At 35.2% G+C, this 27,402-nt stretch overlaps 2 protein-coding genes and 1 long non-coding RNA gene across 4 annotated transcripts; 2 read left to right on the top strand and 1 right to left on the bottom strand.

Moving 5' to 3' along the window:
* Positions 1–10,310: 10,310 nt before the first annotated feature.
* Positions 10,311–10,755, top strand: LOC116187395. The gene is made up of 3 exons (XR_004152041.1): positions 10,311–10,396; positions 10,479–10,569; positions 10,686–10,755. It is a non-coding gene; the product is annotated as an uncharacterized LOC116187395 (long non-coding RNA).
* Positions 10,756–11,165: 410 nt separating this feature from the next.
* On the top strand, positions 11,166–11,842 carry LOC116189665 (mediator of RNA polymerase II transcription subunit 15a-like). Its single transcript, XM_031519428.1, has 2 exons — positions 11,166–11,242; positions 11,384–11,842. The coding sequence occupies exons 1-2, from the start codon at positions 11,204–11,206 to the stop codon at positions 11,588–11,590; spliced, it is 246 nt and encodes an 81-aa protein (XP_031375288.1). The 5' UTR covers positions 11,166–11,203; the 3' UTR covers positions 11,591–11,842.
* A 7,490-nt stretch (positions 11,843–19,332) lies between these two features.
* Positions 19,333–20,823, bottom strand: LOC116186949 (cytosolic sulfotransferase 15-like). Of its 2 annotated transcripts, none has more exons than XM_031515507.1 (2): positions 20,292–20,823; positions 19,333–20,083 (listed from the first exon to the last, which is right to left on the bottom strand). In XM_031515507.1, exons 1-2 carry the CDS (start codon positions 20,757–20,759, stop codon positions 19,610–19,612), a joined length of 942 nt encoding a protein of 313 aa, XP_031371367.1. In that variant the 5' UTR covers positions 20,760–20,823; the 3' UTR covers positions 19,333–19,609. The 2 variants fall into 2 exon arrangements, with proteins under 2 accessions (XP_031371367.1, XP_031371366.1); XM_031515506.1 differs by having other exon boundaries at positions 19,333–20,146; positions 20,292–20,819.
* Positions 20,824–27,402: the final 6,579 nt, after the last annotated feature.

Below are 27,402 nucleotides of genomic sequence, written 5' to 3'. Positions count from 1 at the left end.
ATACCTAGCGACTCAACCTCCTGATATGGTCGTGGAGTATTCATGATCAGTGATATTAGGCTACCCAGGTCTAGATCGAAGTAGCTTCTTATAATTCATAATATTCCTTTCCTGGGATTGTCGGGATATCTCGATCCTTATATATTCGTTCCCTGGTTGTTGAAATAAATAAAGCAGGTAGAATTAAAAGCAGCGATCCACTTTATAATCCCGAAAGGTAGAACAAACACAAACTTTAATTGAAGTTGGATGCAGTTAAACAAGCTTCACTTATTAGAGGAATTGCATTGGAAACCAGTTGTGAAATACAAATCTTCCACAACAGAGGCACTCAAACATGTTACTTTCTCTGCGCTGCGCGTTCTCGTTTATGGGCCTTCAAGTGCCCACCCAGTGCTTGGTATTTTGAAAAACGTCTGCCGCAGAACATGCACTTTAGAGAGCTTCATCCTGGGCAGTCTTCGCACTGTTGGCACTCTTCGAGGTTGGGACGGTCTTCCAGCTCTTGGAGGACAGGATTCACAACACTATATGGAGTCCTCAGGTTCACGTCAATAGAGAGGTCAACAACAACGGTCGGTACCTCGCCAGTATAGTCTGCCGTGAGTTTCTGATAATAGGCAATGACAGCCCGACTTTGTTGTCACTCGAAGCTACACAATGCATTGTCGCTTACCTAATCAACACTCCGGACACGACCTTGGATTTTGCCCAGGGCGTTGATTGCCCAACGGGTGAGCGGCAATACCATTGTGCAGCTTCGGGTGACAAAAAAGTCGGACCATAGAGATCAACTGTAGGTGGGAACTCGTGCTTTACACGGGATTATTTTTATTTTCTGGACTGGCTCAGAGTATCCCATAAACTAGCAGCCTGTTCATAGACCAAATGACACAACGAAAATCAGGAAAGTAAATCTATATCTATAACTAATTGGACCTAAATAGGTATCAAATCATAAAAAAAATCTGTAAATTATTAACTATCTGGATCGTGAGATCCGATATTATTTAATTTCCTAAACATAAAATAGTTTTAAGACTCCCCTTCAACTATCTTACGATTGAGATAGTTGAGATCATTTCTCGAAGCATAAAATAAATCAGTAAATCTTCAACTATCTCAGTGGTGAGATATGATATTATTGAATTTCCTAAAACATAGAATGTCTTTAACACTCCCCTTCAACCATCTCAATCGTGACATAGTTGGTATCATATCTCACGATACAGATAGTTGACATTTCAGGGATTTATTTTATGATTTATTTTATATCGTGATATCAACTATCTCATGATTGAGATAGTTCATATTTTAGGGATTTTTTTATGATTTGATATTGATTTAGGTCCGATTAGTTATAGTTTGCGTTCGATAAAATAAGTGCTTATAAATTAAGTACTTAATTAGTTACGGAAAGAAATACATAAGAAGAGGGGAATAATGATAAGGATAAAAAGATGTTTTGTTAGGGGTTAAGAACACTAACAAGTGAAATATGACTTATTTCAATAAGTAAAATTTTTTCACTTAGGTGGCGTTTGATAAATTAAGCACTTAATTAGTTGATAAAAGAAGAGAATAAGAAGATGAGAGGATTGATAAGGATTAAGAAATGTGTGTTGAGGAGTTAAAGGCACCAATAAGTGAAAAATGACATTCCATTAATTCAAATTTTTTAACTTAACTCGTTAAGTAGTTTTTGACTTAATGATTAAGTAGTTTAGACATTTATATCTCATCTTTCCCTCCTTCTCCTATTCATTTTCCCTTATAACTAACTTGTAACTAACTTTTAAACACTTATTTGATTAAATTGAAGCAAACACACCCTTACTCATTAAATGATATTTGCACTAATAATTAAGTAGTTTATTCCATCATATCTCGTTATTCTCTCTTTCACCCATTCAATTTGGCTTATAACTGACTTGTAACTAATCTTTTCCGAATCTTTCCATACATGGTTATCTATTTGATGAGTTCCCAATAGGACGTTTTAGCTGTCTGAGGAATTTCGGCTATATATACGATGATTGCTGTTTATCGAAGTGATGCTGGTAGTTACTCCGTTTTGACAATTCGACACTACTTATAATAGATTTCGAGGAAGAAAAATGAACTTTCACATTGACTATATAGTCACTTCTAGTATTATCCTTTTGATACCAGCGGCATACCGAGGTTCAGAATGGCTTCTTGTCAACAAGTTTCAAACTCCTCTTTGTAGTTGTCCGATATGTTTATCAGAATAATGAAATTACATCCATGGATTCTACATGCCTCTAGATTACTGTCCTTTTTAGAAGCCAGACTAACAAGCTGGTCAGTTCCACTTAAATTCGATAGGCAAGCTCAGTGAGCATTATTGCCTTTCAATCCTGAAATGCCAGGCCGTGTCCTCTGCATGCACTTTATAATGAACTATCACCGTTGTCACGTACACAAGAAGACCGTTCTTCATCAATCGCGTTTCTCTCATCTGCCTCGTCTCAGCAATAGCAGAGTTGTTCGTCCATGAAAATGACCAAATGATTTTGGTCTTACGACATTAACGTATTGTGCGCTATGGAAGATATCTGCATCGGTTGTCCGTTTGAATTGTTGTCACTTGAATCACGGGCAGGTAGCAGAGAAGTAAGCGAGCATTCGACATGCTTCTCTGCAGGTAGCAGAAAAGTTCATTTGCGAGTATTTGGTTCACCTTGCTATTCTTCATTTACACCGAAACAGAGGGCCGAATGTCTCGAGATGGCATCAAAAACATGTTTACTGTCTTGTCTTAGTGGAAGAATAGCCAGTAAACAGATAGGCCAGATATGACGATCCACTTATGCTCTCACTGGCGCTGCAAACTTGGGCTTGTCCAACCTAATAGAACATAATGTTGGTCATGCTTGTCTTCCTAGTGCAAATCAACTGCCTCAGACAATACAAGTGAGCCCAGAATGTTAGCCACAGGCAGAAGTAAAAGGACAGGAGTTGACTTCCACGAGACATTTACCTCAGTTTCTAAACCGGCCAATGTTCATATTCTATTGTTGTGATCACCCAAAACTGGGAGCTTCATTAGACAGATTTCGACAACGCATACTTAGCAGAGATGACAATGACCATGACGAGTTCTACATGTGGTTACTAAAACAATCCCGAATTGCCATTAATATCTAACTCCGGGAAGTTAATATCTCATGTTAATACATACGTCTATCGGTTTCTCTAATGGTGCTTTTGGCAGCGGGGAAATGAATTGACAGGGAATAAGCAAAAAATAGAATAGAGGAGGAAAACTGATCACATACGAACATGAGACTGGACAGCGATCAAGTCAAACAGGATCTTTGACCGTCTGCTAAGATTGCTGTCAGATTCCCGCTCTACTGTCTACCGCTCCGCTCAAATTTTCTCCCAAATTCGAACCTTCAGCTCTCCCGTTGCTCGTCAGATTCTTCGATTCTCTGCTAGGGGTTGTTGTCAGGATCAGTATTCAACTTCCAATCAGTGTTACTGATGGAGAATTCTGCTCCTGCTGATTGATCGTGGCCAACAATCATAGGACCCGAAATTCTTAACATTTCTGCGAGTAAGTGTGCAGAGGAATAGATAAATGATGGATGAAAATAGCAGAGGAGCCGACGGCTAGGCTTCGGTAGAAGCCGACAACTGGGAGAAGAGGTTATGAGAGGAGGCAGGCGTAGTTAACGAGAGGTAGGCGTTTGTTTGCCTCTTGTGGATTTTCTTTAACATGCCAAATGAAGAGGTTGAGCTCGTACAGAGCATTGTTGTTCAGATCATGGCAAGAAATTCTTGATTTTCCAACAGTCCTCGAATATGAGATAAAATCATATGTAGCTCAAAGTTCTTGAAAATTTCGGAATGGTTGACACTTGAAAGCATCGTGATTAAATGGCTTGAATATTTTGGTTATCTTCTTTTAATTGTAGCTGGGTTTACTTTTGGCCTTCCTGAGGTGTGCTTTGTGTTGCTCGATAAGCACCATTTTGCACTGCTGTGATGTCCACTTATGAAGGACAATGTGCTTCTATGACATTAGCTGGAAATTACGGGCCTGTTTGGTTTCAAGATTCTATTTTAGAATCACAATTCTAACTTAACTCTACCCACTACAAATCAAAATAACTCATACAAAGTCAAAAAGTGAGCCCCATTTATACCACTTTTTTCCAAAACAAAACAACATAACTCATACAAAGTCAAATGGTGGGCCCCATTTATTCAACTCAAAATCAAAATCAAAATCTGATTTTAAAATCTTACTATGAAATCAAACGCAACCGTAGTATCTCGTCCAACAGGAGATTATCAGTAGCCCCTTTTGTTAAAGGAGAAAAGATCTCTGTTCTTTGGTCATGGACCTTATAGAAAAGTTCAGAGAAAATTTTTCGAAAGAAATGCATTTTTTGTGTAGTCGATACGAACAAGGTCTCTTTGTCCATAATTTCCTTCACTAACACAAGTGTTCTTCAATATTAGCTCGGCAAAATTGATAAATCTGTCTTTATGATTCAGGTATTAGTTAGAGATCTGCTTTGTGCTTGATGCTATGAAAGGTTTTGGTGCTTTATTGATGAACAAAATTTTCAGTTTCCGTTTCAGTGAAAAATGAAATTGACCTGCACCAGAAACGAGGTTGGGCAGCCTTCTTGAGCTGAGCTGGACCTCTCGCATGGTTATATTCAGCAGTGATCTTGGGTCTCGAGGAGGCTCGGTCGGATCCCTGCAGAGGCTGGAACTAGCCTCACTGAGGCCATTGGACATCAAATCACCTTGATCTAGACTCTAAATTCCATCTCAACACGAAGCAAGTTATAATCATTTTTCTTTTGTAGCATTTTCTCTTGATTCCACTGCTCGGGCCGGCCAAGCAAATGGAGGTGACTGGCAAGAGGACATTTATCAGAAGGTACACTAACAGCTCATTCTTCTAACTTCTTGTGTGTCGCTTCTTGTTCATATGGAGAAGATGCTTTCAATTTGAGGGGAGTTGCACTAGTGCAGCCGATGCTGCATTACAGTGTGATTCTTGTGTCTAAATATGAGGACCAGGGGACCTGAGAAAAAAAGGAAAAAGTAGATGACACATTTAGCAATTTTCTCAGGTTCAATTTCTGGTGTGAGATTTTGTCTCGAAAAAAAATAAATTTGCTATGAGCGTTATATCTGATATGTGTTAGTTCATTGCATTAATGTGATGTTGAGGGTATCAGTGTTGACAGGTGATTGTCGAAAGTTACGGCCATTGATTTTGTTCCAATTTTTCTCGTGGCAGATAAAATCCTTGAAGGAATTGTATTGGCAAGACTTAAATAATATGTACCAGAAACTTGCTACTAAGCTGCAGCAGTTATGTGAATACTTTCACATATTTTGATCCGCAAGTTGTAATCCTTGATATTGTTAAAACTTTGATGAGAAAGTTCAGCCCACAAAATTTGGACAAGCTATTAATTTTATTCGGTCGCATCTTTTGTTTCTGCCGTTTACTGTCTAGCTATCTTTATATTCTTGGCTGCAAAATTCCAGAGGCTGGAAACAATCAAAACAGTGTTTGAGCGCCTTATTGCTATCCTGCGAATTCCAGAGAGTGAAATCCATCGGATCTAAAGGATAAGCTGCCCATGTATGAGAAGCAGACACCGAACTTTATAAATACCAAGAGCCCCAAAAGGCGGCAAGGACTAAAATAGAAAAGCAAGCAAGGATTATGTTTGAGTCATATCCCAGTTATGGATGATTTGAACTCTGAAAAAGTTCAGGGACTACAATGCAAAAGCATTATAATGAATTATGGAACCATTACCTTTGATATAGATCTCAGTTCTTCTGACGATTTTTTGCATATATATATATATTACGAGACATCACTTTATTATGTAACAACTAGTAAATAACTGCCTTGAGAGCAAATTGGTGGAAGGATCAAAGTAGACAAAAGTTAGTGAGGTTGGGAGCAATTCGAACCCACGAAAAAAGGTCGGAGACTAAACTGGGGATAATGATTAGTAGGTTAAGGAGCATTACTTTTCTCTAATGATTAATATACCTAGATTGTACTTAGACGTCCAAATATTGTATGAAGTGGATATTAGCATGCCGTAAATCCGTAAAAGGCATCTAATTTAATTGGCGATTTGAAATTATTTAGTGAACTGGACGACTGAAGAGCGATATGTCATACATAGGCTTTCTTTGAAAATCCGGAAGCATATATATAACTGGCTTCTAATCTCATGCTCAACTCAAATCGTTCAACTCTAGCAAGCGCTCAATGGCTTGAATTTGCCATCCATATAAGGAGGTTATCGATAGTTTCCAGGCATGAGTACATGAGGTTCTTTTTCCGTAGCTTTCTCGTACCTAATGGAGTGGCATTTCTTGTACCCTGTCCATATATTCATTTCTGGTCGAGCTATTTGAAATGGATAATGTAGGAAGAGCTAGGAGCCTGAACTACTAAAATAAACAGAAAATTTCAGTGGATTTGGATGATTTTATTGGACAAACTTCACTGGAGGAATTATTGCAAAGAAATGAGCCGTGTGAAGAAAGCAAAGAGAAAGCTCTGTTGCATATACCCTTTCCTACTCCAGACCTCAAGAGGGAAAATGTTCCATAACTGTGCCCTCAATGTCGAATTGCCTGAGCGTCCTCCCGCTCACGGGCATTGAGGTGCCCCTTACAGAATTTGCAAGTAAGAAGCCTTATGGTTTCAGGCGATATTAATCGTGTTCTTGCTGTGGAGATTTTCAAGAATGTAAGCCATCCCTAGGAGGAGATTTTATGGAATGCACACCGACCGGAAGGTCAATTATGAGCACGGGACTTCCATAGAAATGTTGGGGTCGACATTTGCCTCGTACTCAGCAGGGCAGTCCAACTGTTTTGATATAAGATTGAGGTCGTCTTTTATCCTCTTTGGTTCTCTCTATCTTTAGTACTATTGATTTAATGCTGGTTGACTCCACTGGTGACCTTAAAGGTTTTGAGAAATGCTTCGAGCAGAACATTTGATGCCTGGTTGCTTATACAATGAACTTTTTACTTCTCTTTTGGCAGATATAGCAACCATCGTACATTCTGCTCGTACTATTGGCTAATGTTTTCATTAGATCCTTTTCAAGTCACCAATGGAGTCAAGCAGCGCTGACTACAAACTGTCAAAGATCGAGATGACTGAAGAGGTTAAAGACGACCTTATACTGAAGCTTCCTGTATTGACACAGGAGGACTGCCCTGTTGAGTAAAAGAGAAAAGTCCGACACCAACACTTTTGCGGAAGTCCCGCCGCTTGTAATTGACCTTCAAGTCGATATGCATTCAGAGGAATCTCCGTGCAGGAATGATCTGCTCTCTTGAGAACCTCAGATGCAAGCCGGCACAATCAAAGACCACCAAGATCGAGGCTATTCACTTATAAATTTAGCAGCAGAAGATACTTATAGTACCAAGCACGGGGCGGGCAGCTCAATGCCTTACAAGCAGGAGCATGCGTCGTTGAGGGTGATACGGCTGTACATTTTCCTTTCCGAAGTACTGCTTTAGGAAAGAACTCGTGCATATCTCGTTTCTTTGATATGTATGTCCTTCAATGATATTATACCCAATAAATTCGCCCAACTTCGCTTGAATTATGGAAGAAAGATATTTTTAGTCTTATAAGTTTGGTCTTTAGTCAATTTTAGTCTTATGAGTTTTAAAAGTACCGAATCAGTCCTATATATTTCTTCCATAAAGCAATTTTGGTTCATTTCATGACAGAAAGTAACATAAACTGACGTGGACACTAATGCAGTTAAATAACGCCACATGACAATTTCTTATGGGCAAAAAATTTAAAATTTAAAAGAAAAATCAAAACACAAAAAAATAATGAAAAATAAAATTTAAAATATAAAATTTTTAAAAAATAAACAGACCCTACCCTTGTCAGGACTGGGTTGATCGTCTCCAATGGTGGGGGCCCCACCGGCTCCCCCAACCCCCAGGGTGAAGTTGTTGGCGAAATCTGAAGCTGCCAACGACCTCATCCAGGCGGGCAGGGGCGCTGGGAGGGCCTCACCTCCCGAAATTGTGCTCAAGATTTAGAATTTAGAATTTATTATTTTATTGTTATTTCTTATTTTCTTTTAAATTTTTAAATTTTCAGCCAATAAAAAATTTTCACACGGCCTTATTTAACGTTGTTAGAGAGAGAATCAAGGGATATTGTATCAAGGATATCAAATAATATCTGATATTTATGATATTGTATAATCGTCGATATCTTCTAGGTTTATTGTATTTCGCCTGCTATAAATAAGAGCACCTCCCCACGATTATGTGTGTGAGCCAATTCTATCTATTCTAGAAATTCTTTATGGTATCAAAGCAGAAGATCTTGGCATAGTCGTGACCTTCCGTTGCTTGGAGCGCCAGTGCGTCCGGCTTGACCGTGCGCGCCCGGTAACCCCAATTCCGCTATAGTTCTCGAAATCCTTGCCTAGCAACCCCAGATCCGTCTTGTTTTCTCAGTCTTTATCGATATCCCTACAACCTCTCCAATCTCTCGCTCAACCCTAATGGTCCCTTCCTGACACATTTTCTCCTTCTAGGCCATTCCCTCAACCACGCTACTTTTTACGCCGCAACCTTCTATTATCCGACTCTCTCTCACACAATGAACTCGTCATTCGATCCCCTTAGTACCTAATTATTCAATCTTCCGATATGAATTGCGAGTTTTGTTCTTCCTCTATCTTTCCTGCGGTAAACTAAGCCAAAATTGGCCTTATTCTCCTCTCACTGTAGTGGTCTCTCTCCTACTCTGTTGTTGTTGCTCCTCCACTTCATGCAGCCCCCTTCTGCTTTCTTCCCCTGCTAAACTGCTATTTTTCGTGCCTCCAGACACCACGTGTAACCTTTACTGGCTCTCTGGTCATCCAGCATCGTAACGAGTTCCCCTCATCTCCTTCACTCTTCTGGCCATCCGAGCTTCGACCATGGCCTTGTTATCACGAGATCTCTCTCAGCCTCTCCAATATTTGATCGGTCATCACAGCTTCTCCCTCTCTTCCGGTTTCCGACCGCTTGGCATTTTCTTGATCTCATTACCCTCTCTCAGTCACATTCAATTCCGGCCACATAAAAGCACAATCGTATCAAGGATATCAAAACGTGAAGTTCATCCCGTTACGAGGGAGTGTTAGAGAGAGAATCAAGGGATATCGTATCAAGGATATAAAAAAAAACTGATATTTATGATATTGTGTAATCTTTGATATCTTCCAGATTTATTGTATTTCGTCTGCTATAAAGTATAAATAAGAGCACCTCACACGATTATGTATGTGAGCCAATTCTATCTATTCTAGAAATTCTTTAAACGGAGTTAGTGTTCACGTCAACATCCGCAACCATCCAGTCACGAAATGGATCAAAACTGTCTGACGGAGCAAATGTATAGGATTGATTTGACTCTTTTAAAACTTATAGGATTAAAATTTATCAAAGGTCAAACTTATACGACCAAGAATGTCATTTTCCCCTGGAATTATCTATATGGTGTCCATCTTTGGAATTATCTTTAGTTCTGACCTCTAACTTTTATTCTACTTCACAAATAGCTTCGAGATTACAATTGTTTATTATCGTTATGGTGCTATTCGGTAAATTCTAAATATTTGATACTTTTCTTTTTTTAATAGAAAAAATATGATATTCCAAAGAGTAGTTTCTCAATTTTTTTTTAATTGAATGTCTGAAATATTTGCCTTTAAAGTTTCAGGAAAATTTATTTCTAAGGTGCCACACAATAAAGGGTAACTGCGTTAAGGACAATATAATGGAAGGACCAAAATTGAAAATTTTTGTAAGTCCAAAGACGGTTTTATAACCAAAAGAAGTTAGGGGCTAAAATATAAAAAAAAACGTTGACATATTATTGCAATTTATTTGAATGATTTTCCTTTTTGTTACGTTGATATACAGTAATCAAAATCAAAATCAAATTGAAATTTATTTTATGTTGCTTTTGCATCTTATCAATTTAATTGATTTTCCTTTTTGTTATTTGTAAAACTAAAGGCGTCAATTCCAAAAGATGCACATACAGAATCCAAAAGGTAGCAAATCACAGATATGCATTTATTATTGCATATCTGAGGCTTAATTACTTTTTTCGGCGTGCAGCATCCTAAAACCAATCGATTCCAATTATTCCAGATTGAGCCAAGTCGGCCCACCATCCCAATCATGGATATTTTCCATATAAAATACTCAAGTCTGAGAACTTGCTTCAGGAAAAGAGGCGCCGAACCATCTCAACCAAAGCACGTTGGTTAAAGCTTAATTACTTTACAGTCTGCGGCAACAACCAGGGCCTTTCATTAGGGAAAAAGTATATATCTATATATATATATATATATATTGGTAGATATTTTTATCAGTTATCGATTAACTCGCATTATCTTCTCTTTCAGTAGTCACAATCTATGGAGATGCAGGACATGGAGACAGAATCTCAAAATTCGGTAGCCAATTCCGTGTCATCCAGTTCTACTGCCGATAGCAGTAAGCCTGCTGATCCAGGCATTACTTAGAGACCTGGCTGCTTCTTGTTTGACGCTACGACTGGCTTTTGCTTTAGTAATTATGAAAATATATTCGATCTTTTTTTCTTTTTGTAGTGCTTCTTGATTCAACTGCTCAGGCAGGCGAAATCAATATTGGAACTGACTGGCAAGAGGAGATTTATCAGAAGGTACACTACAGTGTGAATCGTGTGCCTGAACATGAAAGGACTTCGGGACTTAAGAAACGAAGTAGTAAATGTTTCAATTAGCAATTTTCTCTGGTCTCTGGTGTGAATTTTTATTGGAAAAAAGTTATTTAGCTTTGAGCATAGTATCTAATATGTGCTGGCTCGATCATTACGATAAATGCAATGGTGATAGTTGTCCTAGGTGCTGTAAAATTTCCATTTGGGCCTATGCGGACTTGAGTTCATCTGCAATCCAAAAGTATAAGCTGAAAGGTTGCTAAAACCAAACCTCATATAAGCTTATAGTTTTTTTCTCAATTTTTCCGTGTAGGACAACATATCTCAATAAGTGCTTGAGGTAATTGTCGGCCATTGATTATGTTCTAATTCTTCTTGCGGCAGATAATATCCTTGAAGGAATTGTATTTGCAAGACTTAAACGAAATGTACCACAAAATCGCCAGGAAGCTGCAGCAGCAGCAGGTACGTACAGACTCTGGGTTAATACTTCGCGTACAAGAACATTAAGCCTACATAGTTTTCACTAGGAATTATTTAGGATACTCGGCTGCGTTTTTTGTTTGTGATGTTTATTGTCTGCTATCTTTATGCTCATCCTGGCAGGATGATTCTCTTCCCCAACAGCTGACCCCTGAGGTGCTCGAAAAGATGAGAACCCTTCAAGAAATTTTGGAGTACCATATCAATATCCTGCAAATTCCGAAGAGTGAAATCCATCCGGGTCTCAAGGATAAGCTGCCCTCCTACGAGAGGCGGATATTGATATTCGTAAATAGCAACAGGTCCATAAGGCAGCGGGGACTCAATTAGAAAAGCAAGGAAACATTACCTTTGAATAAGATCAAAGCTAAGGATGATTCTAAATCATCAAAAAAGTTTCAGGACTATAATAAAGAAGGATTATCTTATTTAATAGATTATGGAACACTTGCCTTTGAATAAGATGTCAGTTACAGTGACAATTTGCTGCATATTTTTATCTTACAAGACGTCACTTTGTTATAAGAGCAGATTAGTGGAAGGACCAAAATAGAAAAAAAGTTAGTGAGGTGAGAAAGATTCTATCTCAAAAAAAAAGGTCGGGGGCTAAACTTTAAAAAAAAAATAGTAGGTTATGGACTATCTATTGTACTGTCTCTAGATAGCCATTTCAAATCCAAAAACTCGAGTTGATAAGTTGTGCTACTTAATCTCTTATAATCACATGTATGGGATATCAACTCTCAACGGTTGCCATGCAAAGTTTGGTACTACAAACGTCCCATTAGTGCATGAAGTCGATATAAGACACCGTAATCTGATTTCATCAGTGACCTCATATACTTTTGACAGTAAACTCGATTGCCAAGAGCAATATGACATACATAGGCCCCCTTTAAAACCCGAAAACATTTATATATAACCAGTTTTCCATCTCATGCTCAACTCAAATTGTAAGACTCTAATAAGCGCTTGGCGGCTTGAATTTGTCCATCTATACACCAGTGGTTATCGACAATTGCTAATACTAATGCTTACAAATCGCTCAACGGTTGTACAAACTTACGCTAATTCTAGTGCTTAGGGAAAAGCATAATCATGGCCCAAAGGGCCCAAACCAATCAGAACTTCTGTTTAGGTCATTTTCATCCTTACCATAGAAAATGATATGGAAAATCACAATTATCTTATAACATAGAAAATGAAACGAAGTCGGATATTCGGAAAATTATATTAAACAAAAAAAAAATCATATATAGACATCCATTAGTCTATATATGGCGTGGATATCGAATGCAGCAGAGCCATATAAAGCATATTCACAGGCAATCAAACTCACAGCCATCAACTCGATTACCAAAAGAGCAATATGCCATATATTCGCACACCGTTGATGCTGAATTTTATATTATAATTAGATTCAAGTGCGGATGGTCCTCTAATTTCTTCAGTCATATAAGCGCACGATGGCTGGAATTTGTCCATCAATCCAAAAGCTGCAGGGTATTGAATTGAGGTTTATTTTACCTTGCTTCTTGTCTATTTCTTTTTTCTGTTACTTGTACGTAATACGAAAGGAAATTCTGAAGGGTGACTCGTTAAAAATTTCATAGAAGATTAATGAAATTATTGGACTGGTTTTTATTGAAGGAATTACATGAGAGAAACAATGCCTTAATGACGACAACGACTACGAACACGACTGCGACCACGACCACGACCACGATGACAACCACCAAGTGCTCGTTCCTGTTTGTGGGAAATCACATGCCCAGCCAATGCTAGGAAGCTGGAGAAATTTTTCTTGCAATATTTGCAAGTAAAAGGCCTCTGTGTTGGTGCTGAACACTGGGAACTCACCGAGGAGACCTCTTCATCAGTACCAGAATCGTTCTGTTGCGCTGCTCTCTCGGGATCCACAGTGACTTGAAGTTTGAGCACAGCCACGGGTACATCCCCCGAGGTATCATTATCGACTTGTGCTACATATGCTACCGGCCAGTCCGATTGTGTCGAAACCTGAAGTTTCAATAGGATGTGGTCTAATTTCACCTGACTTCCCTCCATCATGTCCGGTGGATCAAGGCGTTAAGCACGGCTTGTCTTCTCTTCAATAAGCTGAATAGATTTGGTGAGAGAAACTTATTCAAGGGCTTTGAGCAGAATGTTTGATGGGTTGATTCTGATTGCTGGAAGATAGAGCAAAAGGTCCTTTATATACTGTTAATTGAGTGCATAATATGGTATGTCTTCTTTTAATTTGTTCTTTTGGGTATGTACTGAAATGGTATGTGTCTTGTAAGAGGTAACTTAGCTTGTTTGATTTTCGTTTCGTGAAATTAATACCCCTTTCAGTTAGAAAGATGCATTTTCGGATTATGTACATCGGCACCGATCCATGCTTACCCGGTAAGTTACTAATTGGAATTCCATAAACTAATAGCAATAAAGAATGAAAATTTTGTTTTACCGGAGAAAATAAGCATATGAACATTTTAGTTCGATTTTCAGAAGCTCGTGGTGCAGGTTATAGATTGCTATCTAATTCTCCACTACTAACGCAAATCCTGAGGATACCTGGGGAAATTGAAAATTTTAAAATTTTAAGAAATATACGCTTTTGCTCCTTTAGGTTTGGTTGAATATTCAATTCTGGGATATTTGTTTTTTTGGTTCAGTTTTGTCCTTTACGTTACAAATAATCATAATATTTGGTCCTTCCGATTATCAAACTGTTAAATTTCATTGACGTGGCAACCGTATTCATCCCAATCAAACGTACAATTATGCTTAGGTGGCAATTCTAGACTGTTTTAATTTTAATTTCAAAAAAAAATTCTGAGTATTAAATGTGAAAGAAAAAATGGGAAGAGGAGAGAGGGTGGCAGTCTCAGAGGTGGAGGTCGTGGACGGGACGGAGAGCCACCACTGCCACCGTCCACTCGTCTTCCCCACTAATTTAGATTTTTTTTCTTATAATTTGCAGAATTATTTTCTGGATTTGAAATAAAAAAATAAAAGAATTTTTATTGCCACGTTAGCATATTTATACATGTCGGCATGAAATCGTCTGCCACGTCAACAATATTTAACAATTCGATTGTTGAAAGGACCAAATAATATGATTATTGTATTTGTAACGTAAAGGACGAAACTGACCCTGAAAGAACAAAAAAGATGAAATTAAATACTTAACCAAACAACTAGGAAATAACTGCATTTGGAGCAAAGTAGTGGAAGGATCAAAATATAGAAAAGTTAGTGAGATCGGGAGTGATTTTAACTCAAAAAAGGAGGGAATTTAACTCAAAAAAAGGTTGGGGACTAAACTAGAAAAAAGAAATCATTAGGTTAAGGACCATAAATATGCTCTCTAGTGATTATTGATATGCAGTTAGTTTTGCTTTCCCTGCCAAATTTGGTACTCTGCGCGTCCCAGTAGAGTGTGAAGTAAATACATATAAGATGCAGCAAGACCGAAAAAGCCATATATGTGATTTGAAACTATACGAAGTGAACTCGAATATCAATGAGCACCATTGTATACATTGGCTCCTTCTGAAATCCGACAGCATGTATTTAACTAGCTTTCATTTCATACTCAACTCAAATTGTTCGATTGTAACAAGAGCTCAATGGCTTGTATTTGTCCATCTATATGCCAGAAAAGTTGAGGTTCATTTAAATTTATGTTATCTACTTTACCTTTCTCCATATCTAAATTATGAGGTTTTGTATCCTGTCCATATTTTTTCCCTTGCTATTTGAAATAAACGAAGTAGGAAGAGCTTAATGAAAATGAAGTTGGAAACTTCTAGTGAATTTGAATGTATTATTCGACAGACTTTATTAAAGGAATTACTTCAAAGAAGTGAGCTGCGTGGAGGAACCGAGGACAAAGCTTTCTTGCATATATCCTTTCCTGCTCATGTCTTCAAAATTGAAAATGTTCCATCACCGTGGCATCAACATTGATTCACCAGTAGGTCGTCCCGCTTATGGGCATTGAGCTGCCCCTCTTTCTGCTTGCTACTTGGAGCATTTTCTTTCTTAGATTTGTAAGTAATAGCCTCAGTACCCTTGCAGGTGGTCTTCATTAAGTGATTGGCACCTTTCTGGCAGGCCTCGAGAAAGTAAACTGCCCGAGGAGGAGAGGTTTAATGGAATGCACATCAACCCGATGGTAGACTACAATCACTGGGACTTCCTTGGAAGTGTTGGTGTTATCTCTTGCCTTGTATGCAACAAGCCAGTCATACTGTGTGCCCACAATAAGCCTCAGTATGAAGTTGTCTCCATCTCTGGAAATTTGAATACAACACCGACTGATGCCTCCCTTGGTTACCTGAAAGGTTTTGGAGAAAGAGAAAACCTTTGCAAATGCTCCAAGCAGTATGTTCGATGCCCGCTTGTATTTGCCAAAAAGCAGAGTTTAAGGTCCTTTATATAATGTTCGGTGAGAGCTTGTGAGGCCTTTCCCTATGCCTTTCAGTATATGCAAGCTATTCCATCAGATATTCCGCTCAAAACATTTGCAAAGGTTCTCTTTATCCATACTTTGTTAGGTTTCGAAGGGCTTCAAGCAGTGTGATCTAATTCAAAATTCCAAAGATGGGACAACTGAAAAGTACGTTAAAGAAGAAACCATACTCGAGCTTCTTGTATGGACACAGTATGGCTGCCTCGTCGAGTACGAGGAGAAGGCCGATATCAACACTTCCAAGGAGTTCCTGATGCTTGTAATCGACCTTCCAGTCAATGTGCATTTGGAGGGATCGTCTTGCAGAAAGGGATTACTTTCTCGAAAAACTCTAGCGGGGTCCCTGTGACGAACCCCAGGACCGAGGCTCTTCACGTGCAATTCGATGCTGATAAGCAGGAGCTACACTGGCAAATCAACATTGAGGGCGCAATATTATCCTTTCCGAGTCTTGAGTAGAAAAGGACGATATGTACACAACTTTCTTCTTCTTTACACCTCTCGTTTCTTTGATGTAAGTCCGTCAATGAATTACCTTTAGTTCTGAGCTCCAAATCCTCCTACTTCATTTATTCCAAATAGCACAACTGATAGGGATCATACAACTGATTTCTAACAATATGATAATGACCAAGAAGTTGAATAAAGCATATGCGAGTGGAAATTGAAGATTTTCTGATCGATTCCCAAGTTCTTTGAAATTTCAAGGATAGTAAACATGACTTTTTTTTTTCCGAGGTGCGACCGGCCGCTAACTGCTGGATCAAGTCCTACAGAAAACAAAGCCTCTGTCATATATTGCCCATATTTTCGAGTACAAGTCCAAAATTTAAACTCCACATCTGTGATAGAATTTGCTTTCTAATGCCGACAAGCAAATAGCTTAATACATCTCAATCCAAACTTTCTGTGATGACCAATAATACAGTATTTGATTCATACCGAAAAGCTGCAGATGTGATTTTTTTTCCCCCTGTCCTTGGCAGTAATGAAAGGCAGTAGTCAATTATTGACCCCGAATATTTATATATACTAATGAATCTACATGTGCGTTGCACGTAAAAGGTTTCTCGATTAGGTGGTAAGATGCGATGATTATAAAATGCAAGAAAATATATATAAAAAAATTAAATTTCTTCCAAAATATATAATTAGTTGTATAACATCATTAATAATCTTATTAGTTGCTTTAAAGATACCAAATCAATAAATATGAACTACGTAGTATCATTAATGTATATTGTTAATTTTTATTTAGATATAACATAATTTAATATCAATAATTAATTCAATTTTTTTCCCAGAATTAAGTCAATTTTCCTTTAAAATTTAAGGTTAATACAAGAAGTCAAGGTATCATTTTTTAATATTTCACATTCCCAAACTATTATATATTTGTTTGAATTTTGAAGTAGTTAATTGAAACAAAGGAAGAAAAAGATTTTCAATTCTAATGTTTAATCGAAAAATCTGTAATAAATATTCATTTTAAGTACATTAGTAAGTTAATGTTCTTGTTGTATTATACATATAATAAATTTTAAAATACACAAAAATAAAACGTGAGCAATAATTAATTAATATAAAAATCTTTAGCCGAATGCAGGATTAAAATCATGCTACTCAAGAAAAAAAAGAGTGAATATTGTTAAAGGAAAATGAGAGAAAAGAAAATTATTAAAAAATGATTGTCTAATTACTTATAATTCTAATTCTTTATAAAAAAAATTACCTCGAAAGTAATGAATAGTTATTAATAATCTTCTTTTATCTATATATCACATATAATTTAATTTCTTCTCAATTTTTATTTGGAATAAGTACCAAAAAAGATAAAAATATTTGAAATATTTTTTCCATCAAACCAAAACCTTTATTTTTGTATAAATGGGACATAATATTTGTTAATATTTTAATAAAGCATTTCCAATATTTTGAATTTTTTGTTTCAAAAGTTAAACCTAAAATCTATAAATTCTAAAAAAATTAAGAACAATTGTATATATAACATAAAAAGCAAACTTATGGGATTTGAAAAACGAAAGAGAAAAGCAGACCAGGTAGGTGGTGGTTCATCGAAGAGCACCATCACCCCTAGCGAGGTGGTTGGCGGGTGGTGTTTGTTAGCCAAACGCCCCTATCGCTCAATTTTCTACTTTCTATGAAAATATGAGCAAGAGTACAAAGAAAAATTAGGAAAAGAAAAGCTAAGAAACAATCAAAATAATATCTCCAAACAGAGACAGAAACCTATGATATCCTAAGAAAAGTAAAATCTATGAAGAACAAACATATAAAGAATTACTCGAGAACTGTACATAAATATTATCTATAAGCGAATGATATTTTATAAGAGATGACGTACCTTTTGAAATATAAGAACAAAAGCATTGAGATTTTCGAACAACAACATCGAGAATCTTTTGAGACTTCATAATGAAACTATCAAAGAAAAAATATTTAAAGGGAGAAGGGAGTTCAAATAATTTTTTTATGTCTATTTGAAAACTAAAAGGTATATATTGTAGAAACAAATACGCATCTTTGAGTAGTCACATCTCTTTAGCAATTACATCATTTCATCAGAAAACTATTTAACCAAATATGAGATAATATTTAGTGATTAAATTTATTTGTACTAATTTAACTATCAAATTTATCTTTTTATTAAATTATAACTTTCTCTTTTATTCTTCCGATCGGATCTTTATAGTTTTATATTATACTAAAGAAGATATAATTTTCTAATAAAAAAATTAAGTGATGTATGAATTTCATTTAGCCCTAGGGGATGCAAGAATCTCTTGAAATATTGTTTGAAAAGTTGTTTCCCTTGTATTATTTGAATGTAGGAACATTTAACAAAAGGTGCAATGCTTTCAAGAATTAATTTAGTTTTGTTAATTATGTAAAGGAGAAAATGTGTACTATCATTATTTAAGTAAGGGTAAAAATAAGAAGAATAGTTGGAGAAAAATCTCATACTTTTATTTTTTGCTATTTAAAGCGTAAAAGGGTCCATGAAACAAAGACCGTGAAATCCCTACGTAACGAACATATAATACGACAGAATTTTGAAATTATAAATTGATATGAAAAAATAGGACAAATGTACATGCAATAGAGACTAACTCGATTGAAATAGATGTGGTAGGAAAAAAATGTCAAAAATTAATGAAAAGAGAAAAAAGTGGAATATAAGTATTATGAAAGTATGCGACCAATAACGAATCTAAAATGGTGCAATGAAAAGTCACGAGAGTACATAGATATTTTTGGAATGATGAAAATTAAAGAAACTCCTTGTATTTTTATTTATAATATAGATATCTTACTATATACAATCACACATATATTTTATACGTGAAGGTAATGTATTTTATTGCATTCTTTTTTTGTATTTTTAAAATATATATCAACTATTGTCGAACTACATAATTCATATACTTTTCATCGCTAATATTTTCCTCAAACCTTATAATTTTGTTTGAGTCTCGAAGTATCACATTTATTATTTATACTCGATCTATTAGAACATATAAGCCCCGTTTGAAATTTGGGTTTAATTTTAGAATCGTGATTTTGATTTTAACTCTACCCATAACAAAACAAATTACACTCATCAAAGTCAAAATAATGGGCCTCACCCATAAATATTTACACCACTCCATTTTAATACAACTTCATAATGACAATATTCTCAAATGAATGTGGGCCCGCAAGTTTGACCAAATACTCCGTAAAATCATAATCAAAGTCAAGTTAAATCAAACCTAAATTTCAAATGCCACCATAATAACTAGTAAAAAGAAACGAGCGTGAAGCTGCTGCCATCCACTCTGACAAATGAAAATGAAAAATTGCGAAATTTAGGAGGTCTTCTTTAGTGTGAAATATAATCCAAACGGGCTGAATTTCTCTTTCATGATGTTCTCGAGCCGTTCCACCATGGAAGGACTCAAATAGTTAGCCCAATCCCCGACCTCGCCTTTCCTGAAAAAGGTCTTGTTCTCATAGCCAAAAATGTCACCAGTCTTGTTGACATCTAACTCCTTCAAGTTGCTCAGACTGCACATCTCCACTATCTGATCAACGACGCCGTCCAGCTCTTCCTCCTTCGAAAATGGAACCCCCATGAACTCCGCGATCCTCTTCAGGTTCCTGGCAGTGTCTTCCTTCAAGTCCTCGTACTTCAAGAACAAAACCCTCTCAGGCCTCTCGCAGCTTGCCTTCCAGTAGCTCAGCAGGTGGTCCCAAAACGGGCCGTAAAAATCCAACCCTTTACAGAAGTTTTCGAAGAACTCCTCCATGGACCAGTCTCCTGCTCCGCCCTCTAGGTTGGCCTGGGCCCAGAAGTGCCACGATGACAGAGCCGTGTCAAGCGGGTTCCGGCAAATGTAAATCACCTGGGTAATATATATGTGTGTTTGTGTGTGTAACGAACTGAATATCATCAGTTAAGATTCATTGTTTTTCTTCTTTGGGTGAAAACGACATTTTCGTTCTACTCTCTTAAATATTAAGAACTTTTAACTAATTTTCTGACATTACCCGGGACTGGGACTGGTGGATGGATTCTGGCAAGAAGTGATATGGCACATGGGTAGCAAAGAGCTGCAGATCAGTGAAGCCGGACATGTCGGGGACATGCCCTGCAGGCTGGCCGTTGAGCATGATCTCCAAGAACGGCACAAGGTCATGGGGATTGGACGAGCATAAGGGGTGGTTGGCATTGGCCACAGAGGGGCGGAACTGGGCTCGGTGGAGGACAGAGAAGGCCAGGGCCTTGAGCCATGTGGTACCCGTCTTGGGCTTCGAGGCCAGGAGGATGTTGGAATCACGGCCAATGAAGTGGCGCCGGAGTGTGATGACTCCTCGAATAAAATCGGATGGGACCCAGAAGTTCTGGTATAGGGTGAGGCCTGAGCCGCGCCACCATTTCTCCTTGGGGAGTGAAGAGATTAGCTCTTCTATTTCTTGTTGGTTGTCATTGTTCGGAGGTTGTGAGTTTTCGGCCATGGGAAAATCAATGAGAAGATGATATTGGAGCTGGTGCTATGGTACAATGATCAGCTTGAGATGGGACCTTATTATAGCAAAATATTTGTGTTTGATATTAGAGTTGAGTTGAGTTTTAGTTTTAATTGGTTTGTAATGATTTTGTTGTTGAATTATGAGAAAAAGTAATGAATAGTTGAGAGAAAGTAATGATTATGTTGTTGAATTGCGAAAAAAGTAATGAATAGTTCAAAAAATTTAGTATTAAAAATTGAATTGAATAGTTAAAAAATTGAAAAAAAATGGAAAAATAATAATTATATTGTTGAATTGAAAATAAGTGGAGTCGAATTGAGTTAAAAAAAATTTAAAGCCTAACAGAAGTTCCATGTTAAGTACTGTGTCACATGTGTCCCTTTCTTTTTATTATCTCTATAAGAATAAAATGGCCAATAACATCTAATATACGCACTAATGTGTAAAATTTTATATTTTAAAAATGGGTAACCAACTTTATTTGAATATATATAAAACATCTAATATGCGCACTAATTGACACTATTAATTGAAAGATACCTGCCATCATAGACCGATAGGTAGATTTTTTCATTTCCCGAATTCTGATATAATCTTTGAAATATTCAAAATATATTTCATTCTTATTTTAAAAATTATTTGTGATTTTCCATGTCATCAACAACTAATAAAACTTATTTTCTTTTCTAAAATGGGGAGTGGGGTTAAAGCGTGGATGATTATTTACTATTTAATTATCAAAGTAACTTTTGTGTAATAGTCCTTCGTCATTGAAATTTATGTAATAACAATATTTTGGAGAAAAATGAGAACTTTGGGCTTTACATATTAGTAAAGATTACATAATTTGTTTGAGAAAACAAATAGATTATATATTGCATGTATATATATTTACAGTAAAATGAATTACATTTTGCATCAAATAGGGTTATATTAAATAGGGCTAAAATAGTCAATCCATATATAAACATATAATTAACTATGCATATAATTAATGTCCCTAATAAATATTATTAATATTCAAAATAATCTATGTAGTATGTATAAATCGTTATACTCACAATTAAATATTTAATTGGAGGAAAATAAGATTAAAATTAGACCAATTTATTAAATTATGGTAACATAAAATGTAAAACTTGAATGATTAAAATGCGAATGTCGTAAAATTAACATCCATCTTCCTGTCATCATAGACCGATAAGGCTGATCTTGGCCAAGGAAAGTTGGGTAGATTTTTTCATTTCCTGAATTATGATATAGTCTTTGAAACATTCAAAATATTTTATTCTTATTTTAAAAACTATTTGTGATTTTCCATGTCATCAACAACTAATGGTGTTATTAACAAAGTGTTGGTTAAGTGGTAAGCGACTTCAATCCTATAAAGAGGATAACGTAAGTTCGAGTTTCGAAAAGCACACTTGTTAAAAGGGGAAATAAATTTTAGCGCTCGATCTCCCTGAATTGAGAGAGCAATGTCTCCAACGTCTAATAATGGTACGGGAATATCAATGGAAGGATCAAAACATAAAAGGTTTGTATGTTAACGATGAAATCAACAAAAGGAAAACGCGTGTAAATAACCGGGACTATGTAGGAGATCTTGGCGAAGTTGGAGGACTTATTGGAAAATTTTGAAGTAATCAGATCAAACCATGCAATGGCAGAGTTCTAAGACCAGGATACATGCTGCCTTCTTTCCATTTTCTGTTAATGTGACTTTTCTACAGCTGATGAATGGATTATTAAAATGGATCAATCCATGAGAAACCCACGATGAAGATGTGTGATGCTCACACAGTGAGATTACGATCATTACTGGAGATCAAGATCTAGATTGGTTCTCTTCCGGGAATTTAAGGCCGTCCCGGAACCGGTCTGATTCAAATGCAAAGTATTTGAATTTTTATCTTCTCTCTTCGTTTTGAGGTTGAGGAAAATGTCAGGCTCCGTTTAGTTTCATGATCAGATTTTAGAATCATGATTTTGATTTTAACTCTACTCACTACACAACAAAAACATACATTTCCCAAGTCAAATTTATAATACCATCTCATTTGTCTTTTTCCATAATCAAAATCAAAATCAAAATCAAAATTACTTTAACTCTGAAACCAAACGCCCCCTCAAATTTTACCAAATTTTCTAATACCGTGCCCCTACTCATCTTGCCGCAATCCAACAAAAAAAAACATGATATAGGGAACTTCCAGAGCATGCCATGACACCACTGACAGTCGTAGAAATTAAACGTATGCAACGAATATAAACGTGTGGATATCCCTTTCCTCCAAAAATAGAAATTTGGGACAAAGTTGGTGCTCTATCTTCACCCCTTATTCTCCCAGTTGCAGCAACATGCTACAGGTACTATAGGTTCACCAGTGGGGCGAGATTAAAGCTCATGCGGACTTTATTGAGTGAAAACCGATCAAAATATTTATAAGTAGAAATTTATGAACGCGTTGTGAAGTCAGTTTTTCACTTTTAAACATTTTGATTGGATATTACATATCCAAGTGAATGAGTACTACTCACCAAATATTTGCTCATTTCTAGCAACTTGATCCTCGATAGACAACAGTTGGTCCTTGGCGAATGGACAAATTATTTGAATCCATAGTTGAAGATTATATAGCTTCTGCTTGTTTTTCCTCATCTAAAATATATCGAATTAGTGGAGTATGAAAGAGCTATTTATGACCTGTGCATCACATGCTTCTGAAAATTGAATGGTACCAAACCAACAATAATATCAAAAAATGATATAATATAGTGACGCATACTCTCATATGTTGACCTTATTTGGCTCGGGAATGCAATGTAAATTTTATTTTCATTTTCACTCGGTACCACTAGAAGACAAACTTTCTCAATTTTCACGTTTTCTATTAATCAAAGTGGTGGGCCCCAGTCTTCCACATTTCTCTCCCGTGATACCTCCTGTCCTGATCCACTTTTTGTTCTCAATTTCCACGTTTTCCATTAATCAAAGTGGTGGGCCCCAGTCTTCCACATTTCTCTCCATTGATACCTCCTGACCCTCTTTTTTGTTTTCCCCCATTTTTTTTTAAATTCTCGATTCCTTTTCACTTTTCCTTTCTTTACAGCAGACGTACATTCATTCAACGTGCTCGCGATCGATTATTTGATTATATTTGATCTAATAAATTGGTCATATCAAAGACATTTAGAGAAATAGATAATTATATTAATCGCATGGATTTATTACAAATTTGGTAATCAAATTCTGTCGTGGGCTTCTCATGGACTGGTCCATCAAAACATTCTGTTATTTGCTCCTTCGATAAACTTCGGTGTCTTTCTCAATGTGATAATGTTACTTCAATTTTTTCCCAATGAAGTCCTCCGGCTTCAATTGTTTATTTATAAACTTCTATCGTTTTTTGGAATAATTGTTTGTGTGATATGTAAAATTTATTCCGGAAGAATGATGTTGCAGAATATACCCGAGTTTGTCTAGTATATAATATTTTCCTTGAGTAAGACCATTATTCGAGCGACAATTTTTTTGAGTGTCTTACAAATAATTCATGGTTACGTTAGATCTAGGGAAAATAACATTTTTAATTTTTTACAGAATTGTTAAAATATTTTCTTCAAATTAATTAAGTTGAAATTTTTTCGGTGAAAACTATTTTGAAATTTTAATTTTCTATGGTGCTACGTAATAAACTAAAATGGAAGATATAGATTGAGGAGCAATTGAAATAAGTTTTGTATATTAAAAGAACAAATTACAAAAAATATAAAATATTAAAAAATAAATGTACGCCTTAAGTGTCCTCGCTAATTTTAAGTGAGGTTTGCATTGAGTTGAGTTTTGGTTTTAATTGATTTTGTAATGATTGTGTTGTTGAATTATGAGTAAAAGTATGAAAAAGTAATGAATAGTTGAGATAAAGTAATAATTAAGTAATGATTATGTTGTTAAATTGTGAAAAAAGTAATGAATAATTGAGATCATTTAATATTAAAAATTGCATTGAATGATTAAAAAATTGAAGAAAAAAGGGAAAATTAATAATTGTATTGTTGAATTGAAAATAAGTGGAGTTAAGTTGAGTATAGTTGAAAATGTTTTTGAAACTAAATACACACTTGTGGTCACAACTAAGTCAATGTTCGAGCAAGGATTAGCCTAAATTGATAGGCCAGCGTGACCTTGCATTTCTCCAAATAAAAAAGGATCTAATATAAAATATTTTTTTACTAAAACGAAAAAGAAAAGACAAAACAAAGAATTAAAGGATCTGTTAGAACTGAGATATCATAATGGATAAATATTCCAACTCCCCAAATAACACCCATTTCATTATTATTCTCCAAAAATTTTATAGAATTGAAAGTTGCATGTATTATCATTTTGAGGAAAAGAATACGTGTAGTATCATAATATGTGATACTCAACTCCACTTTGTAGGATGTGCTTTGTTTTAGTTAATTGTACAACTACATATCCAAGACATACTAATTTTTGAAATTCTTTTGAAGAATGCACAAATAAATCAAAAGAATGGATAAAATTAAAAAAATTTTAAAAAAACCAAATTTTATAGATACCCTTAAAAGCTAAGAAAAGAAAATGGTAGAAATTATGAAGAAAAAAGGAGGATATGTGGCCTCCTAACATTTTGACGGATGAGTTTTAAGTATTTTTAATGTTGTAATCCAGAAATTATTTTCATTTTTTTCTCCTAAAAGTTCCTCCTATCATGTATATTATAAACTTAACTCTCTTAATTCGTAATTATTCATAATATAGTTTCTTTATCAATATTGTACTTCTATTGAAATTTTTCTTGTGATAAATATTAAGAAAATAAATGACAATATATATACTAGTTATTTGTCCGTGCTTTGCATGGGTTGATTAAATAAAATATGTTTCATTCGACTAAATTAATATTAAAAATTAATTCAATTTTTGTACTTTTTATTTATGTGCATCGAGAAATGTGAGTATGATAAACGCTTTGTAATGTATTTAATTAAAAAAAGTTAAAAGAAGGTCATGTATATATTGGGGGTCATAATCAACTAATTATAATATTATGTCAATTAATAAAGTTACTATCCCACGTTCAATAAGTCAAAAATTTGAAAAAGGAAGCTTGATGTAATAATTATAAATCATGACATATTAATATATATACATATATGTTTGAAAAACTCTATATGAATTTAACTTTATTATTATATAAATATTTATCCCTACTGACCACATAGGAGTAAAACTTATGCATGTTGACTAATATATGATATGATGAAATTTTTAAAAATAATTGACTATATCTTATTTACTTAAATCCTAAGACTGATCTTTTTTAACCTATATATATTATTATTTATTTTAAAATAAAATTGCAGATTATATTAAAATAGTTTTTGATATATTTTTTTTCTTTCAATATTCTATTAGAGTTTTGCATCTGATGCATTATTAAATATAGAATTTGTAATTTCCTTACAAATATTTATTAAGACATTGACATTTCTAACTATACATTATTTAAACATTTATCTTTCTAACCTTTGTTGTCAAGTTTATATATATATATATATATATGCAGATTTTTAATATATGCTATCTAATAAGTATGCCAATAAATGTAAATTATTAACCTCTTTTGATTATATATTTTGTAATTCATGTCCATGCATATTGATGAATCGAAATTGAGAATTTTCTTAATAGATTGAAATGTATTTTTCCAAATTTAATTATTTTAGATAATTATATCTAATTAGTTTACCAAAACATTTACCTCGTACTAATTATTTAGTTCCCATCACATCATTGAATCAAAATCTGATTCCATAGATAAGTTTTAATTGTGGTAATTATTAGGGAGGAATCAATTTTTTTTTTTAATGAGTGCCTTAGATAATAATCTCTCTGTTATTTGCTTTTCTAAATAATTATTTAAGATTAATTTTTTTCTATATTTGAAAAATTGACACTTTTTTTTCTTACTAAAAATTATTTTTCATCAAAAAGAGTGTAATGCAGTGGCACACGCTATTACTTGATAACCAAGAGATTTCATATTCGATATTCAATAGGACTATTCGTGCCTATTTATTAGCTATTAAATTTTATTTTATTGTATTAGGCCCATGACCTCCCTTGTAACAAAAAAAAATATTTTCCAATTTCAATTATATATTTCCAATTGTTTTACTTTCCTAAAATATCTATCTTACATTGTGTGATTTCGGTCTATGGATGTGATTACCCAGCTTAGGATATCAAGACCCCATTCCTTGATAAAAAGCACAAACATCCTTCAATAATCATTTAATTCTCTAGTGAAACAATCTTGATCCCTAACATATTTTTCTTATAAAATTCACAATATATTTCATTTTAAATATTAGTTGATATTAACAAATTAAAAATCTTTTTCGTGCAACACGCCGGTTTTTACATTATTAACAATGATTATAACTAACACAAGCCCAAAAAAAGATGTTTGGCATATGGAGCTGTTCATCTAATCTGCGAGCACCAGTCCCGGATCTGGAGCATACGCCATCTCTTGATCGAGCTCCGATCCTAAGTCTGTTCCATGCCCCAAACGAACCCGTGACTCTGTGGGCA

The sequence above is a fragment of the Punica granatum genome, chromosome 8, assembly GCF_007655135.1.
Source record: "Punica granatum isolate Tunisia-2019 chromosome 8, ASM765513v2, whole genome shotgun sequence".
Lineage (NCBI taxonomy): Eukaryota > Viridiplantae > Streptophyta > Magnoliopsida > Myrtales > Lythraceae > Punica > Punica granatum.
The sequence above is the reverse complement of the archived record's forward strand: the minus strand, read 5'-3'. Positions and strand labels throughout refer to the sequence as shown.

Excerpts from the sequence above, each read along its gene's own strand:
- LOC116186949 (XM_031515506.1), bottom strand. The coding sequence starts at position 20,759 with ATGGCCGAAAACTCACAACCTCCGAACAATGACAACCAACAAGAAATA. Across the intron at positions 20,147-20,291 it reads TCCACCAGTCCCAGTCCCGG|GTGATTTACATTTGCCGGAA; the intron begins GTAATGTCAGAA and ends TATATTACCCAG.
- LOC116189665 (XM_031519428.1), top strand. The coding sequence starts at position 11,204 with ATGTACCACAAAATCGCCAGGAAGCTGCAGCAGCAGCAG. Across the intron at positions 11,243-11,383 it reads GGAAGCTGCAGCAGCAGCAG|GATGATTCTCTTCCCCAACA; the intron begins GTACGTACAGAC and ends TCATCCTGGCAG.